General features: G+C 54.2%; 3 protein-coding genes across 3 annotated transcripts; 2 read left to right on the top strand and 1 right to left on the bottom strand.

The window, feature by feature from the left end:
• Positions 1-519: 519 nt before the first annotated feature.
• ACTMAP (actin maturation protease) lies at positions 520-2,639 on the bottom strand. Its single transcript, XM_074930757.1, has 6 exons — positions 2,470-2,639; positions 1,619-1,687; positions 1,385-1,509; positions 1,162-1,291; positions 1,006-1,076; positions 520-903 (listed from the first exon to the last, which is right to left on the bottom strand). The coding sequence occupies exons 1-6, from the start codon at positions 2,613-2,615 to the stop codon at positions 845-847; spliced, it is 600 nt and encodes a 199-aa protein (XP_074786858.1). The 5' UTR covers positions 2,616-2,639; the 3' UTR covers positions 520-844.
• A 129-nt stretch (positions 2,640-2,768) lies between these two features.
• Positions 2,769-7,126, top strand: SNRPA (small nuclear ribonucleoprotein polypeptide A). The gene is given in 8 exon segments (XM_074930684.1): positions 2,769-2,799; positions 3,209-3,288; positions 3,380-3,552; positions 5,091-5,263; positions 5,387-5,564; positions 6,586-6,674; positions 6,819-6,902; positions 6,904-7,126. Coding segments are annotated over 7 exon segments (843 nt in total). The 5' UTR covers positions 2,769-2,799; positions 3,209-3,215; the 3' UTR covers positions 6,977-7,126.
• Positions 7,127-7,848: 722 nt separating this feature from the next.
• Positions 7,849-17,227, top strand: LOC141972732 (ras-related protein Rab-4B). Its single transcript, XM_074930685.1, has 8 exons — positions 7,849-7,936; positions 9,909-9,989; positions 10,473-10,587; positions 13,455-13,517; positions 13,605-13,759; positions 13,840-13,935; positions 16,614-16,738; positions 16,892-17,227. The coding sequence occupies exons 1-7, from the start codon at positions 7,921-7,923 to the stop codon at positions 16,727-16,729; spliced, it is 642 nt and encodes a 213-aa protein (XP_074786786.1). The 5' UTR covers positions 7,849-7,920; the 3' UTR covers positions 16,730-16,738; positions 16,892-17,227.
• The last annotated feature ends 124 nt before the right edge of the window (positions 17,228-17,351 follow it).

Genomic DNA, 17,351 nt, shown 5'->3' with positions numbered 1-17,351 from the left:
GGGGACCCCCCCTGGACCCCCCCAAACCGCTGGAGACACTCCGGGGGGGCCCCAGGCTCCTCCCAGACCCCCCCAAAACCCCAGGAACGTCCCCCGGGACAAACCAACCAACACTGGGCCCCCCCGGGACCCCTCAAGACCCCCTGTCCCCCCCCAGACCCCCCAATAATCACCCTGGGGGGACATGACACCCCCAGTTTCCCCCCAGAACCCCCCCAAACCCTCAGGACCCCCCCCCCGGGACAAACCAACACTGGGGCCCCCCCCAAGACCCTCTGTGTGTCCCCCAGACCCCCCAAACCCCGGATAATCACCCTGGGGGGGACGCGACACCCCCAGTTTTCCCCCCAAACCGCCAGGACGCCCCCCCCCCAGGGCAGCAAAACCAACACTGGGCCCCCCACTACCCCAAAACCGTCCCCCCCAACCCCCAGATAAGCCACCCTGGGGTTGGGGGGACACACACACACAACACCACCGCCCCCCTCCAAAACCAATTGAAACCAACACAACTGATATAAAGGGGGGTCCCCTCACCCCACAGTTTATTGGGGGGGGGCAGCGGGGGGTGCAGCAGCAGGACCCTCCCCCTCAAGCCGACCCCCAGGCCCCCCCCCGGCACCACGTAGCGGTGCCCATCCTGGAGCCGGCGGGGGCTGAGCTCCCTCAGCTGCTCGTTGCTGGCGTGGAGCCCCCCCCAAGTCCCAAGTTGACACCGGGGGCTCTTCCCCTGTTGCGCCAACACCAACACCCCCTCGATCGTGCCCCCCCCCAATAATTCTCCCCTTCCAACAACCTTTCCCCCCCCCGAAACGACGGCGGCGGGTGGAAGACGTTGGAGATTTCAGGGTCCCGCTGAAAAACCGGGCTCCAGCGCCGCGCTCCGGATGCCCAATACGACACCTGAGGGGGGGGTGTGGGGGTGAAATATCACCTCAGGGCCCCCCCCCTTAAAATTTAAGGTGCGTGGAGCGGCCCCCCCCTTCTTTTTAATTTTTTTTTTACCTGTCAGCACGGCCCAGTGAGCTTTGTGCCCGCGGCGGCAGCACGGCTCGTGGTTGCTGTCCTCGTCGTAGCTGTGACGAGTTAAGGGAGGGGGGAACGGGGTGAAACGACCCCCCCAGAAAAAAAAAGCGCCCCCCCCGCAATGATAAAGGATACGGGACGAGGAGGGGGAACCCCTCAATCAGGTGCCGCAGGATTTGGGGGCGATTGGGTCCCTCGAAACCCCCCGACAGCAGCTCGACGCGACAAGGGAAAAGCTCCCGGGCCAGCGCCGCCATGTCGGCCGCTGCGGGGATAAAATGGAAGGGGAGGGGGGTCAGAGGTGGGAGAGGCCCCCCCCGAAATAAAAAATGTGTGTGTGTGTGTGTCCCGCAAATACCTGAGAACATCTCGCCCCGGGCGGTGAAGCCGCGAGCTCGTGCTGCGGCCACCAGGTCCGCCAGCCCCACGCCGTGGGTGGGGGCCAGCGAGGAGGCCGCCATCCATAGGGCCACTAGCCCACACCTGAGGGGGACACACACACATGCATAAATAGATCGGGGGGGGGGGGGGCCCAAAAAAATACCCCAAAATGTGCTCCCCCAGGTGAAAAAAAAAACAAACCACAACTTACTGGGGTCCATCCTGGATGAGGGGAGGCGCTGGGTGGTGGAAGAGGAGCCATTGGAGGGGGGGGCTGAAGCTGGAGGAAAGGAGGTGAGGTAGGATGGGGGGGGCCCCCCCAACCCGGGGGGGGCCCCCCATGAGGGTGCCCTGGTTCAAGCTGGGCTCAGGACCCCCCTCTCCAGTGTAGACCCCCCCCAGGATCCTTCCCCTGGTTAAATTCAGGCCCAGGACCCCCCCTCCCTGGTTCAGACCGGGACTAGGACCCCCCCCTCAGGTCAGGATGGGCCTAGGACACCCCCCCACGTGCCCCAGTTCAGGCCGGGCCCAGGATCCCCCCACTCTGGTTCAGGCTTTGCCCAGAACCCCCCCCCCCCCGGTTCAAGCCGGGTCTAGGACCCCCCCAGAACCCCCCTCCCCGCTAGAGGGCGGGTCTAGGACCCCCCCGGGTTCAAGCCGGGTCTAGGACCCCCCCAGGACCCACCCCCCGGTTCAGGCCGGGTCTAGGACCCCCACCCCCGGTTCAGACTAGGCCCAAGTCCCCCCTCCACATTGAGGCCGGGCCCAGGAACCCCCCAGGACCCCCCCCTTGGTTCAGGCCGGGCCCAAGATCCCCCCCCGGCTCAAGTCGGGCCTAGGACCCCCCCAGGATGCCCCCCTCCGGTTCAAGCCGGGTCTAGGACCCCCACCCCCGGTTCAGACTAGGCCCAAGTCCCCCTCCGCGTTTAGGCCGGGCCCAGGACCCCCCCCCGGTTCAAGCCGGGCCTAGGACCCCCCCTCAGTTCAGGCCGGGCCTACGACCCCCCCAGGACCCCCCTCCCCGGTTCAGGCCGGGCCCAGGACGCCCCCCCCGGCCCCCACCTGTCCCGTCGCCGCCGCAGCAGCTCCCGGACGCCGCCGTCATCCCCCAGCGCCGCCCCCGCCCGCTCCAGCGCGTCCCGCAGGACACGGCCCGGCGGGGAGGGCGGCGGCGGGAGCGGCGGCGGCGGGGGGGGCACCTGGGTCATGAAAAGGTCAAAGGGCGACGAGACCGGAAACTCGAGGTTAAAGGTCTCCGCTCCCGCCGCGCCGTCGCCTCGCTCTGATTGGACGAAGCGGCAGCGGGGAGGGCGGGAAGAGGCGGATGCTGCGCTGTGATTGGCTGCCGGAGGGGGGGGCGGGCTGTGCACGCGGCTGAGGCGGCGGCGGGCGGTGAGGGGCCGCGCTGGGGCCTGGGGGGGCCGGGGGGGGGGATTTGGGGGGTCCTGAGCGGACTGGGGGGGTCCTGAGCGGATTGGGGGGGTCTGGGGAGCCCCTACGGGGTGGGGGGGGGTGCGGGTGGAGCGACCCCCGAGGTTAAACGGAACGGGGCGGGTTAACCCTTCCCTTACCGCGGCCTAAAATGGAGGAAGGGGGGGGGGTAACTCTCCCTCACAGGGGGGACCCCAAATTTCCGCCCCCCTCCCTCACTCCACCCCTCTCCCCAATCTTTTGCCCCTTCCCTCTCTTCTACTCGCGTGAGGAGGGGGGAAGGTGTGAAAAAAGGGGGGTAGCCCCCCCCCTTTTCCCTTTTCTGCCCCCCCTTTTTTCCCTTTCCCTCCTTCCCGCCATTTCCCCACAGGCCCAACATGGCGGTGCAGGACGCGAGGCCCAACCACACGATCTACATCAACAACCTCAACGAAAAGATCAAAAAAGACGGTGAGAGGCCTCGGGGAAACTTGTGGGGGGGGCTCTGTGTGTAGAGGGTGGGGTCTTGTCTTTCACCCTTCTCACCTTCTTTTGTCCGCAGAGTTGAAGAAATCCCTCTACGCGATTTTTTCCCAATTCGGGCAAATTTTGGATATCCTGGTGTCGCGGAGTTTGAAGATGAGGGGTCAGGCCTTCGTCATCTTCAAGGAGATCAGCAGCGCCACCAACGCCCTCCGCTCCATGCAGGGCTTCCCCTTCTATGACAAACCCATGGTGAGACGCCCGCCCCTCCAAAAAAAACCCAAAAAAGAACATTTTTGAGCCATTTTGGGGGCTCAGCAGAGGTTTATCCTACAGTGGGTCAAAATACGTCAAAAAAAACCCCACAAATCACCCTTTTGAACCCGTTTTGGGGCTCGGTTCTGGTTTATCCCACAGCGGATCCAAATTTGCCCCCCAAAAAACCCCAAAATAACCTTTTTGAGCCCGTTTTTGGGCTCGGCTCCGGTTTATCCCACAGCGGATCCAAATTTGCCCCCAAAAAACCCCAAAATAACCTTTTTGAGCCCGTTTTTGGGCTCGGCTCCGGTTTATCCCACAGCGGATCCAAATTTGCCCCCAAAAAACCCCAAAATAACCTTTTTGAGCCCGTTTTTGGGCTCGGCTCCGGTTTATCCCACAGCGGATCCAAATTTGCCCCAAAAAACCCCAAAATAACCTTTTTGAGCCCGTTTTTGGGCTCGGCTCCGGTTTATCCCACAGCGGATCCAAATTTGCCCAAAAAACCTCCAAAATCACCTTTTTGAGCCCGTTTTGGGGCTCAGCTCTGGTTTATCCTACAGCGGATCCAAATTTGCCCAAAAAACCTCTAAAATAACCTTTTTGAGAGCATTTTGGGTCTCGCTCCTCTTTCTCTCCCAACACATCCAAACACACCAAAAAAACCCCAAAAATGCTCTTTTTGAGCCCATTTTGGGTCTCACTCCTCTTTCTCTCCCAGCACATCCAAATACACCAAACAAAAAACCCCAAAAATGCTCTTTTTGAGCCCATTTTGGGTCTCACTCCACTTTCTCTCCCAGCGCATCCAAACACACCAAAAAAACCCAAAAAATGCTCTTTTTGAGCCCATTTTAGGTCTCACTCCACTTTCTCTCCCAACACATCCAAATACACCAAACAAAAAACCCCAAAAATGCTCTTTTTGAGCCCATTTTGGGTCTCACTCCACTTTCTCTCCCAGCGCATCCAAACACACCAAAAAAACCCCAAAAACGCTCTTTTTGAGCCCATTTTAGGTCTCACTCCACTTTCTCTCCCAACACATCCAAATACACCAAACAAAAAACCCCAAAAATGCTCTTTTTGAGCCCGTTTTGGGTCTCACCCCTCTTTCTCTCCCAGCGCATCCAAATACACCAAACAAAAAACCCCAAAAATGCTTTTTTTGAGCCCGTTTTTGGTCTCACTCCGGTTTCTCCCCCAGCACATCCAAATACACCAAACAAAAAACCCCAAAAATGCTCTTTTTGAGCCCGTTTTGGGTCTCACTCCTCTTTCTCTCCCAGCACATCCAAATACACCAAACAAAAAACCCCAAAAATGCTCTTTTTGAGCCCATTTTGGGTCTCACTCCACTTTCTCTCCCAGCGCATCCAAACACACCAAAAAAACCCAAAAAATGCTCTTTTTGAGCCCATTTTAGGTCTCACTCCACTTTCTCTCCCAACACATCCAAATACACCAAACAAAAAACCCCAAAAATGCTCTTTTTGAGCCCGTTTTGGGTCTCACTCCGGTTTCTCCCCCAGCGCATCCAATACGCCAAAACCGACTCCGACATCATCGCCAAAATGAAAGGAACTTTCGTCGAAAGGGACCGAAAACGGGAAAAACGAAAACCCAAAGGCCAAGACGCGGCGGCGGCGAAGAAAAGCGGCGCCGGGAGCGGGGCGGCGGCGGGGGGCGGCGTCCAGGGGACCGTTCTGTGAGTTTTCTGGGTGTTTTTTAGGGGAAAAAGTGACTTTTTTTAGCAGCGCCGCAGCCCCTGAACCCCTTTTTATTTATTTTATTTTTTTTTTTTATGACTGTTTTCACTCTTTTTTGCCCCAGGGCATGCCGCGCTGAACCAGGCGCCCCGTATGATGCACCACATGGCGGGGCAGCCCCCCTACATGCCCCCCCCCGGGATGATCCCCCCTCCTGGAATGACCCCCGGGGGGATCCCCCCAGGGGCTCTGCCCCCCCAACAAGTGATGCCGGGGCAGATGCCCCCCTCGCAGCCGGTGAGTAACGAGGGGTGTCTGTGTGTCCCCCCCCTAAAAAAAAATAATCATTGTGGGTCAGGGGGAGGGGTTGAGGGGGCGTCTGTGTGGGATGGGGGGGTCTGTGTGGGATGGGGGGTGTTTGGGGGGGTCTGTGTGGGATGGGAGGGGTTTGGGGGGGTCTGTGTGGGATGGGGGGATTTTGGGGGGTCTGTGTGGGATGGGAGGGGTTTGGGGGGGGGGTCTGTGTGGGATGGGGGGGTTTGGGGGGGTCTGTGTGGGATGGGGGGTGTTTGGGGGGGTCTGTGTGGGATGGGAGGTGTTTGGGGGGGTCTGTGTGGGATGGGAGGGGTTTGGGGGGGTCTGTGTGGGATGGGAGGGGTTGGGGGGGTCTGTGTGGGTTGGGGGGGTCTGTGTGGGTCTGTGTGGGATGGGGGGGTTTGTGTGGGATGTGGGGGGTTTGGGGGGGGTCTGTGTGGGTTGGGGGGGTGTTTGGGGGGGTCTGTGTGGGATGGGAGGGGTTTGGGGGGGGTCTGTGTGGGATGGGGGGGTTTGGGGGGGGTCTGTGTGGGATGGGGGGGTTTGGGGGGGGTCTGTGTGGGATGGGGGGGTTTGGGGGGGGTCTGTGTGGGATGGGGGGGTTTGGGGGGTCTGTGTGGGTTGGGGGGGTTTGGAGGGGTTTGGGGGGGTCTGTGTGGGATGGGGGGGTTTGGGGGGGGTCTGTGTGGGATGGGGGGGTTTGGGGGGGGTCTGTGTGGGTTGGGGGGGTTTGGGGGGGGGTCTGTGTGGGATGGGGGGGGTTTGGGGGGGGTCTGTGTGGGATGGGGGGGGTTTGGGGGGTCTGTGTGGGTTGGGGGGGGCCTGTTTGGTCTGGGGGTGTTTGGGGGGGGGGGGCAGCACCCGCACGTAAAACCCATTTAGACGTGAGTTTTGCAGGAGGGAAGGGGGGGGCAGAACCCGCGTCACAGGGCATTCTGCCCCCCCCGTTTTTGTTTTATTTTCATTCTTGACCCCCCCCATTTTTCCCCGTGGCCCCCCGCAGCTCTCCGAAAACCCCCCCAACCACATCCTCTTCCTCACCAACCTCCCCGAGGAGACCAACGAGCTGATGCTCTCCATGCTCTTCAACCAGTGAGTCTCTCTCCTCAAGGCGGGGGGGGGGGGGCATTTTGGGGGTTCATTTGAAGACAGGGGGGGACTCCCAATCACCCCCCTCTTGCCCCCCCCGTCGTCTTTTTTTTTTTTTTTTTTTTTTTTTTTTTTTCCCCCCCCCAGATTCCCCGGGTTCAAGGAGGTTCGCTTGGTGCCGGGTCGCCACGACATCGCCTTCGTGGAGTTCGATAACGAGGTGCAGGCGGGCCGCCCGCGACGCCCTCCAGGGCTTCAAAATCACCCAGAACAACGCCATGAAAATCTCCTTCGCCAAAAAATGAAACTTCCCCCCCCCCCCAAAAAAAAAAAAAAAACAACCCACATCTCGCTGCCCCCCCCCTTCCCCTCTCCCCCCCCACCCCGAAGGTAAGTTTGCCCCGAGGCAGCCGACCCTTCGCACCTCAATTTTATTTTTTTTTTTCTCTTCACCCCCTTTTTTTTTTTTTTTTTTCCCCGTCGCCCCCCAATTTATTTTTTTTTTCCCCTTGCCCCCCCCCCGCCTGCATTTTCCTTCCCCCACCCCTCGCTGCCAGCACAAAGGGGGCGCCCAGGGGTTGTTTGCTCTCGTGTGTGTGTGTGTGTCCCCCCCCTCAATAAAGCATTGTACCCAGGGTCTCTCTGTAGACATTGCACCTGGAGCCTCTTCCCTGCATCCATGTCGCGGCCCCCCCCCCCCAAAAAAAAAAAAAAAAAAAATATATAAACCCCCCCCGCTTTGTGTCCTGGCACTTGTTTGTTCTGCTCCTAGGGGGGGTCGTGGGGGACACACGTGGATTTGGGGGGGATTGGAGCTGGGGGGGGGGGTGGTTGGGGCTGGACTCGGGGCTTTGGGGTGTGTGTGTGGGGGGGATTTTTGAGGGGGGGGGGTCGATCCCGCGGCTTTTTTGGGGCCCCCGGTTAGTTTTTGGGGGGGGATTGGAAGGGCGGAGTTTAGGACCCGGGGGAACGGTGGCTCTGTAGCCCCGCCCAAACGGGTTAGCCACGCCCCTTGGTTCCACCCCTCTCCTGGCGGCCGCCTCACCGCGCAGGCGCGTAGAACCCGGAAGCGGCTCACCTGGGCGCCGCCATATTGTGCCCGCTCCCTTCCGTCCGGCCCGGCGGCGGCGGGAGGGAGGAGGAGGAGGAGGAGGAGGAAGACGACGAAGAAGAAGAAGAAGAAGAAAAGAAGAAGAAGCAGCAGCAGCGGAGGAAGCGGCGGCGGGGCCCGGCCTGGCGGGCTCCAGCCATGTCCGAGACCTACGGTGGGTCGAATTGGAGGGCCTGGCAATGGGGGGTGTCGGGTTTGGGGGGCCCTGTGGGGGCTGGGGACCCTCTGGGGGGTTATATAGGGGGTCTGGGGGGGTCTGTGTGGGATGTGGGCCCTATAGGGGGTCTGGGGGGGTTATATAGGGGATGTGGGGGGGCCTGTGTGGGATGGGGGGGTGTTTGGGGGGGTCTGTGTGGGATGTGGGCCCTATAGGGGGTCTGGGGGGGTTATATAGGGGATGTGGGGGGGCCTGTGTGGGATGGGGGGGTGTTTGGGGGGGTCTGTGTGGGATGTGGGCCCTATAGGGGGTCTGGGGGGGTTATATAGGGGATGTGGGGGGGCCTGTGTGGGATGGGGGGGTGTTTGGGGGGGTCTGTGTGGGATGGGGGCCCTATAGCGGGTTTGGGGGGCCTGTGTGGGATGGAGAGACCTTTTGGGGGGGGTCTCTGTGGGATGGGGGGGTGTCTGGGGGCCCTATAGCGGGTCTGGGGGGGCCTGTGTGGGATGGGGGGGGTGTTTGGGGGGGCCTGTGTGGAATGGGGGCCCTCTAAGGGGTCTGGGGGGGCCCTGTGTAGGATGGGGGGGGCGTTTGGGGGGGTGTCTGTGGCATGGGGGGTGTTTGAGGGGGTCTGTGTGGGATGGGGGGGGTGTTGGGGGGGCCCTATAGGGGGTTTGGGGAGCCTGTGTGGGAGGGGAACGTGTTTTGGGGGGGCGCCTGTGTGGGATGGGGGGGTGTCTGGGGGTCTCTGTGTGGAATGGGGGGCTCTTTGGGTGGGCTTGTGTGGGATGGGGGCCCTCTAGGGGGTGTGGGGGCCCCTGTGTGGGATGGGGGGGGGATTTGGGGTGGGCTGTGTGAGATGGGGGCCCTATAGAAAGGGGGGGGGGAGCCAGTGTGTGAGGTGGGGGGCTTTGTGGGGCCATATAAGGGATCTGGGGGGGCTCTGTGCGATGGGGGGGGGGCACTGGGGGGCTCTATAGGGGCTCTGTGCAATGGGGGGGGGCTCTGGGGGGCCCTATAGGGGCTCTGCGATTTGGGTGGGCTCTGTAGGGGCTCTGTGATATGGGGGGGGGGGGCTCTGGGGGGCCCTATAGGGGCTCTGTGCGATTTGGGGGGGCTCTGTAGGGGCTGTGTGATATGGGGGGGGGCGGCTCTGGGGGGCCCTATAGGGGCTCTGTGCGATGGGGGAGCTCTGGGGGGCCCTATAGGGGCTCTGTGCGATATGGGGGGCTCTGTGGGGCCCTATAGGGGCTCTGTGGGATGGGGGGGCTCTGTGGGGCCCTATAGGGGCTCTGTGATATGGGGGGGGGGCTCTGGGGGGCCCTATAGGGGCTCTGTGATATGGGGGGGGGGGGCCTCTGGGGGGCCCTATAGGGGCTCTGCGATTTGGGGGGGCTCTGTAGGGGCTCTGTGATATGGGGGGGGGCTCTGGGGGGCCCTATAGGGGCTCTGTGCGATTTGGGGGGGCTCTGGGGGGCCCTATAGGGGCTCTGTGCGATTTGGGGGGCTCTGTGGGGCTCTATAGGGGCTCTGTGGGATGGGGGGGCTCTGGGGGGGCTCTGTAGGGGCTCTGCGATTTGAGGGGGCTCTGTAGGGGCTCTGTGATATGGGGGGGGGCGCTCTGGGGGGCCCTATAGGGGCTCTGTGCAATGGGAGGGGCTCCGTGGGGCCCTGTAGGGGCTCTGTGATATGGGGGGGGCGCTCTGGGGGGCCCTATAGGGGCTCTGTGCAATGTGGGGGGCCCCTGTGCGATGGGGGGGGGCCCTTTCACCACCTCCCACTTCCACGCAGCACCCGAGAGCTTAAAAAAGTTGGTTGTTTTTTTTTTTTGGGGGGGGGGGCGATTTCTGCCGTATTTTGCGTGGAAGGCGGGGGGGGGGGGGGGAGCAGAGGCGAGAAATCTCTTCCCCAAGGTCACCCCGTGCACCCGCGGCGGCCAAAACACGGCGGTTTTTGTTTTAATTTTCAGATTTTCTCTTCAAATTCCTCGTGATAGGGAGCGCCGGCACGGGGAAGTCCTGCCTCCTCCACCAATTCATCGAAAATAAGTGTAAATTGGGGGGTTTTGGGGGGGTTTTATTCCTTTCCGGATGCGATTTGTCCCTCGGGTTGCTGGAAAACTCCGCCAAAATATTTATTTTTGTGGTCGGAAAAAAAAAAAAAAAATCTTAAAAATTCTTTTTTTTTTTTCTTGGTGGCGTTTCGCAGCCACGATGCTTCGCCCGGGCGCGGCACCAGGAAAAAAAAAAATAAAATCTTTTGTGAAAACCACCAAAACATAAAACGCTGGGAGTTTGTGGAGTTTTGGGTTTTTTTTGCTGAAATTTTGTTTAAAAAAAAAAGAAAAAAAAAAAAAAAAAGGATGGGAGCTGGTTAATTAAAAGTAAAATGGTTTTAATTAGGTGACTCCTCCTCCTCGTCCGTGTGTTGCCCAAACGGGCTCGTAACGAGTTTCCCTTCGCTGGGGAGAGGGGTGGAAATAATTTGGGGAAAAAATTGGGGTTTTTTGGGCCGTTTTCTCTTGGTTTTGCAGTCAAACAAGACTCGAACCACACGATCGGGGTGGAATTTGGCTCCAAAGTCGTTAACGTCGGCGGGAAGACGGTGAAGCTGCAGATCTGGGACACGGCCGGGCAGGAGAGGTTCAGGTACCCGCCGGCCGCCGGGGGCTTTTTTTTTTTTTAAAAAAAATAATAAAAAAAATAAAATTAAAAATTCTTTTCTGAAATGGAAGCGGGCGCTTGCTCCAGTGGAAGGACCCGACTTGCTCTGATTGGTGAGCAGAGGGGGCGCTCGGTCTCCTCCTCCTCTGTAACCATGTGGAAAAACGGTTTAAAAAAAAGTTTAAAAAAGCGTTTAAAAAGTTGTTAAAATATCGTTTAAAAAATCGTTTAAAAAACGGTTTAAAATTGTTTTTAAAAAGAGGTTTAAAAAATCGTTTTAAAAAGTTTAAAAAATTGTCTAAAGAAATGTTTAAAAAAATCGTTGAAAAAAACCCTGGTTTAAAAAAATCGTTGAAAAAAACCCTGGTTTAAAAAAATCGTTGAAAAAAACCCTGGTTTAAAAAATCGTTGAAAAAAACCCTGGTTTAAAAAAATCGTTGAAAAAAACCCTGGTTTAAAAAAATCGTTGAAAAAAACCCTGGTTTAAAAAAATCGTTGAAAAAAACCCTGGTTTAAAAAAACCGTTGAAAAAAACCCTGGTTTAAAAAAACCGTTAAAAAAAACCCTGGTTTAAAAAAACCGTTGAAAAAAACCCTGGTTGAAAAAACCCTGGTTGAAAAAAACCCTGGTTGAAAAAAACCCTGGTTGAAAAAAACCCTGGTTGAAAAAAACCCTGGTTGAAAAAAACCCTGGTTGAAAAAAACCCTGGTTGAAAAAAACCCTGGTTGAAAAAAACCCTGGTTGAAAAAAACCCTGGTTGAAAAAAACCCTGGTTGAAAAAAACCCTGGTTGAAAAAAACCCTGGTTGAAAAAAACCCTGGTTGAAAAAAACCCTGGTTGAAAAAAACCCTGGTTGAAAAAAACCCCCTGGTTGAAAAAAACCCCCGGGTTGAAAAAAACCCTGGTTGGAAAAAACCCCCGGGTTGGAAAAAACCCTGGTTGGAAAAAACCCCCGGGTTGGAAAAAACCCTGGTTGGAAAAAACCCCCGGGTTGAAAAAAACCCTGGTTGGAAAAAACCCCCGGGTTGAAAAAAACCCTGGTTGGAAAAAACCCCCGGGTTGAAAAAAACCCTGGTTGGAAAAAACCCCCGGGTTGAAAAAAACCCTGGTTGGAAAAAACCCCCGGGTTGAAAAAAACCCTGGTTGGAAAAAACCCCCGGGTTGAAAAAAACCCTGGTTGGAAAAAACCCCCGGGTTGAAAAAAACCCTGGTTGGAAAAAAAACACCCGGTTTGAAAAAACCCTGGTTGGAAAAAAACACCCGGTTTGAAAAAAATCGTTGGAAAAAACACCCGGTTTAAAAAAAATCGTTGGAAAAAACACCCGGTTTAAAAAAAATCGTTGGAAAAAACACCCGGTTTAAAAAAAATCGTTGGAAAAAACACCCGGTTTAAAAAAATCGTTGGAAAAAACACCCGGTTTAAAAAAAATAACATTTAAGAATCTTTCAAGAAGTTCGTTAACAAATTTTAAGAATCGTTCAAAAAGTCTTCAAAACGATCGAACGGGTAATTAAACAGGCAATTAATCAAACGGGCGATTAAACGGGCGATTAAACGATCGAACGGGTAATTAAACAGGCAATTAATCAAACGGGCTATTAAACGGGTGACGATCGATCAAATGGGTGATTAAATGATCAAATGGGCAGTTAAACGGGCGATTAAACGATCAAACGGGCGATCCAAGGGGCGATTAAACGATCCAAGGGGCGATTAAACAATCGAACGGGCGATCCAAGGGGCAATTAAACGATTGGGCGATCCAAGGGGCGATTAAACGATCCAAGGGGCGATTAAATGATCAAATGGACAATCCAAGGGGCAATTAAACGATCCAAGGGGCGATTAAACGTTCGAACGGGCGATCCAAGGGGCGATTAACCGATCCAAGGGGCGATTAACCGATCCAAGGGGCGATCCAACCACAATATTTTCCCCCCGCTCAAGCCGAGGCTCCTAAAATCACCACGTCGGTGCCCGCTGGGGGGGACGCCCCCTCCCTCCCTCCCCCTTCCCAGCCACACTCCCCACACCAGGGACCCCCCCAATTTTCAATATTTTTTTTTTAATTTTTTAGAAATGTTTTAAATTTTTTTTAGAAATGTTTTAGATAATTTTTTTGGAAATGTTTTAAATTTTTTTTTTTGAAATGTTTTAAGTTTTTTTTTTTTAAATGTTTTAAATTTTTTTTTTAGAAATGTTTTAGATTTTTTTTGGAAATGTTTTAATTTTTTTTGGAAATGTTTTAGATAACTTTTTTAGAAATGTTTTAGATTTTTTTTTTGGAAATGTTTTAGATTTTTTTTTTTGTGGAAACGTTTTAGATTTTTTTTTTTGTGGAAACGTTTTAGATTTTTTTTTTGTGGAAACGTTTTAGATTTTTTTGTGGAAACGTTTTAGAATTTTTTTTGTGGAAACGTTTTAGATTTTTTTTTTGTGGAAACGTTTTAGATTTTTTTTTTGTGGAAATGTTTTAGATTTTTTTTTTTTTGTGGAAATGTTTTAGATTTTTCTTTTTTTGTGGAAATGTTTTAGATTTTTTTTTTGTGGAAATGTTTTAATTTTTTTTTTGGAAATGTTTTAGATTTTTTTTTTTTTGGAAATGTTTTAGATATTTTTTTTGTGGAAATGTTTTAGATTTTATTTTTGTGGAAATGTTTTAGATATTTTTTTTTTTTGTGGAAATGTTTTAGATATTTTTTTTTTTTTGTGAAAATGTTTTAGATTTTTTTTTTTGTGGAAATGTTTTAGATAATTTTTTTTTTTTTGTGGAAATGTTTTAGATTATTTTTTTTTTAAATTTTTTAAAAATTCTTTTTTTCCCCAACTCCGCTCTTCCTCCCCCCTTCAGGTCAGTGACCCGTAGCTACTACCGAGGCGCCGCCGGGGCGTTGCTGGTTTACGACATCACCAGGTGAGTCTTGATTTTGGAGGGGGGGGCGTGCCGTCATTTTCTCCATTTTTGGGGGGAAAATAATACTTTTTTTTTTTTTTTTTCTAGCCGAGAGACCTACAACGCGTTGACCAACTGGTTGACCGACGCCCGCACCCTGGCGAGCCCCAACATCGTCATCATCCTCTGCGGGAACAAAAAGGATTTAGACGCCGAGCGGGAGGTGACGTTCCTGGAGGCTTCACGTTTTGCTCAGGAAAACGGTGAGAGGGGAGGGTGGGAGGGGGGCTGTAATGAAGGTAATTAAGAGGGGTAATTAATGAGTTTGGATGTGGCGGAGCAGAGTTGATGTTCCTGGAAACCAGCGCCCTGACGGGGGAGAACGTGGAGGAGGCGTTTTTGAAATGCGCCAGAACCATCTTGAATAAGATTGAGTCGGGTACGGGGGGTAACTGGGGGGTAACTGGGAGGCACTGGGAGCCCTAAAAATGGGCTGGGGGGGGTTGGGGCGGTTTTGGGGCTCTTTGGGGCGGTTTTGGGGCTCTTTGGGGCGGTTTTGGGGCTGGGTTTGGGGGCGGTTTTGGGGCTGGGTTTGGGGCAGTTTTGGGGCTGGGTTTGGGGCAGTTTTGGGGCTGGGTTTGGGGCAGTTTTGGGGCTGGGTTTGGGGCAGTTTTGGGGCTGGGTTTGGGGGCAGTTTTGGGGCTGGGTTTGGGGGCAGTTTTGGGGCTGGGTTTGGGGCAGTTTTGGGGCTGGGTTTGGGGCAGTTTTGGGGCTGGGTTTGGGGGCAGTTTTGGGGCTGGGTTTGGGGCAGTTTTGGGGCTGGGTTTGGGGGCAGGTTTGGGGCTGGGTTTGGGGCAGTTTTGGGTCTGGGTTTGGGGGCAGATTTGGGGCTGGGTTTGGGGGCAGATTTGGGGCTGGGTTTGGGGGCAGATTTGGGGCTGGGTTTGGGGGCAGTTTTGGGGCTGGGTTTGGGGCAGTTTTGGGGCTGGGTTTGGGGCAGTTTTGGGGCTGGGTTTGGGGCAGTTTTGGGGCTGGTTTGGGGGCAGTTTTGGGGCTGGGTTTGGGGGCAGTTTTGGGGCTGGGTTTGGGGGCAGTTTTGGGGCTGGGTTTGGGGCAGTTTTGGGGCTGGGTTTGGGGCAGTTTTGGGGCTGGGTTTGGGGGCAGTTTTGGGGCTGGGTTTGGGGCAGTTTTGGGGCTGGGTTTGGGGGCAGTTTTGGGGCTGGGTTTGGGGCAGTTTTGGGGCTGGGTTTGGGGCAGTTTTGGGGCTGGGTTTGGGGCAGTTTTGGGGCTGGGTTTGGGGCAGTTTTGGGGCTGGGTTTGGGGCAGTTTTGGGGCTGGGTTTGGGGCAGTTTTGGGGCTGGGTTTGGGGGCAGTTTTGGGGCTGGGTTTGGGGGCAGTTTTGGGGCTGGGTTTGGGGGCAGTTTTGGGGCTGGGTTTGGGGCAGTTTTGGGGCGGTTTTGGGGCTGTTTATAGGGCGTTTTGGGGGCAGTTTTGGGGGCTCTGGGGCGGTTTGGGGGGTTTTGGGTCTTTTTGGGGCAGTTTTGGGGCTCTGGGGCTGGTTTGGGGGCAGTTTTGGGGCTGGGTTTGGGGGCAGTTTTGGGGCGGTTTTGGGGCTGTTTATAGGGCGTTTTGGGGGCAGTTTTGGGGGCTCTGGGGCGGTTTGGGGGGTTTTGGGTCTTTTTGGGGCAGTTTTGGGGCTCTGGGGCTGGTTTGGGGGCAGTTTTGAGGCGTTTTGGGGGACTCTGGGGGCTGTTTTGGGGCTCTGGGGGGCAGTTTGGGGGCACTTTTGAGGCATTTAGGGGGGCTCTGGGGCGGTTTTGGGGCTGTTTGGGAGCTCTGGGGCTGTTTTTGGGGCAATTTGGGGGCTCTTTGGGGCAATTTTGAGGCGTTTTGGGGGGCTTTGGGGCGGTTTGGGGGCTTTTGGGGGGTTCGTGTGGTTTTTGGGGCTGGTTTTAGGGCGCTTTAGGGGCAGTTTGGGGGCTCTGGGGCAGTTTGGGGTGGTTTTGGGGCAGTTTGGGGCAGTTTTGAGGCATTTTGGGGCTGATTTGGGGGGCTCTGGGGGGGTTTTGGGCTGTTTGGGGGGGGCTTGGGGGCAGTTTGGGGGGGTTGGGGCTCTTTGGGGCTGGTTTTGGGGCAGTTTTGGGGGGGTTTGGGGCAGTTTTGAGGGGGTTGGGGGCAGTTTTGGGGGCAGTTTTGAGGGGGTTGGGGGCAGTTTTGAGGCGTTTTGGGGCTGATTTGGGGGGGTCGGGGCAGTTTGGGGGCTGCTGGGGGGGGTCGGGATGGTTTTAGGGCTGTTGAGGGGCTTTTCGGGGGGGGTGGGGGCTGGTTTGGGGCAATTCGGGGGGGTTGGGGGCAATTTTGGGATCGGGGGGTCATTTGTGTTCAAGGTCGGGTTTTGGTGGCTTTAGGGGGGGTGGTTTGGATTTGCCTTCGGGGGGGGGGTGTCCTTTGGCTTTTTTTTTTTTTTTTTTAATTTTTTTAAATTTTTTTTCCTTTTTTTTAAAAAAATTTTTTTAAAAATTTTTTTCCTTTTTTTTAATTTTTTTTCCTTTTTTTTTCCTTTATTTTTTTATTTTTTTTCCTTTTTTTAAATTTTTTTCCTTTTTTTTATTTTTTTTCATTTTTTTTTCCTTTATTTTTTTATTTTTTTTCCTTTATTTTTTTTTCCTTTATTTTTTTTCCTTTATTTTTTTTCCTTTATTTTTTTTTCCTTTATTTTTTTTCCTTTATTTTTTTTCCTTTATTTTTTTTCCTTTATTTTTTTTCCTTTATTTTTTTTCCTTTATTTTTTTTTTCCTTTATTTTTTTTCCTTTATTTTTTTTTCCTTTATTTTTTTTTCCTTTATTTTTTTTTCCTTTATTTTTTTTTCCTTTATTTTTTTTCCTTTATTTTTTTTTTCCTTTATTTTTTTTTTCCTTTATTTTTTTTTCCTTTATTTTTTTTTCCTTTATTTTTTTTTCCTTTATTTTTTTTTCCTTTATTTTTTTTTCCTTTATTTTTTTTTCCTTTATTTTTTTTTCCTTTATTTTTTTTTTCCTTTTTTTTTTCCTTTATTTTTTTTTTTCCTTTATTTTTTTATTTTTTTTTTCTAAATTTTTTTTTGCCCCCCCCCGCAGGAGAACTGGACCCAGAGCGAATGGGCTCGGGCATCCAGTACGGCGACGCCTCCCTCCGCCAACTGCGGCAACCGCGGGGGGGGGCAGCCCAGAACCGGCAGCAGTGCAGCTGCTGAACCCCCCAGGTGAGCCCCCCCCATCCCAAAATAACCAATGAGTGAGTGAGAGGGGGGGGGGGCACAGCACTGCACACCCCCCCCCCAAACTCAAACATCGCTCCAAAATTATTTTTTTTTAATTTTTTTTTTTTTTAATATTTTTTTTCCCCCCCCCACCAGGACCACGTGCCTCGCCAAGCGCCCCCCCCTCATCTCTAACTCCCCACAACCCTTTGCCCCCCCCCTCACCGAAGAAGCCCCCCCGGGACTCTCAAGTTTACCTCCGTGGCAACCGCCTTGTTTTTGATTGTATTGGACCCAGGTGGCTTCTGCTCGTGTGTGTGCCCCCCCCCCCCATTTGCCCCCCCCCCCCATTTGCCCCCCCCCTCGTTGCTACTAGCCCAGTGGGCTACTATGTGTGTGTGCCCCCCCCCCACCCCGAGCAGGTGTTATTTAAAGAAAAACAAAAAAACCTCAACCCCCTAAAACGCAGCATTTTGGGGAGGGGGGGCAGCCCCCCCCCCCAAAAAAAATCTCTGTGAGGAGATTTTGGGGGGGCAGCCCCCCCCTCCCTAAAAAATCTCCGTGAGGAGATTTTTTTTTGGGGGGGGGTGTGTTATTTTGCCTTTTTTAATTATTT

Source organism: Athene noctua, chromosome 35 (genome assembly GCF_965140245.1).
Source record: "Athene noctua chromosome 35, bAthNoc1.hap1.1, whole genome shotgun sequence".
Classification (NCBI taxonomy): Eukaryota; Metazoa; Chordata; class Aves; order Strigiformes; family Strigidae; genus Athene; species Athene noctua.
The sequence above is the reverse complement of the archived record's forward strand: the minus strand, read 5'-3'. Positions and strand labels throughout refer to the sequence as shown.

Excerpts from the sequence above, each read along its gene's own strand:
- ACTMAP (XM_074930757.1), bottom strand. The coding sequence starts at position 2,615 with ATGACCCAGGTGCCCCCCCCGCCGCCGCCGCTCCCGCCGCCGCCCTCC. Across the intron at positions 1,688-2,469 it reads CTGCGGCGGCGACGGGACAG|CTTCAGCCCCCCCCTCCAAT; the intron begins GTGGGGGCCGGG and ends CCTTTCCTCCAG. Across the intron at positions 1,510-1,618 it reads CTCATCCAGGATGGACCCCA|GTGTGGGCTAGTGGCCCTAT; the intron begins GTAAGTTGTGGT and ends TGTCCCCCTCAG.
- LOC141972732 (XM_074930685.1), top strand. Across the intron at positions 13,518-13,604 it reads CTGGTTTACGACATCACCAG|CCGAGAGACCTACAACGCGT; the intron begins GTGAGTCTTGAT and ends TTTTTTTTCTAG. Across the intron at positions 13,760-13,839 it reads ACGTTTTGCTCAGGAAAACG|AGTTGATGTTCCTGGAAACC; the intron begins GTGAGAGGGGAG and ends GTGGCGGAGCAG.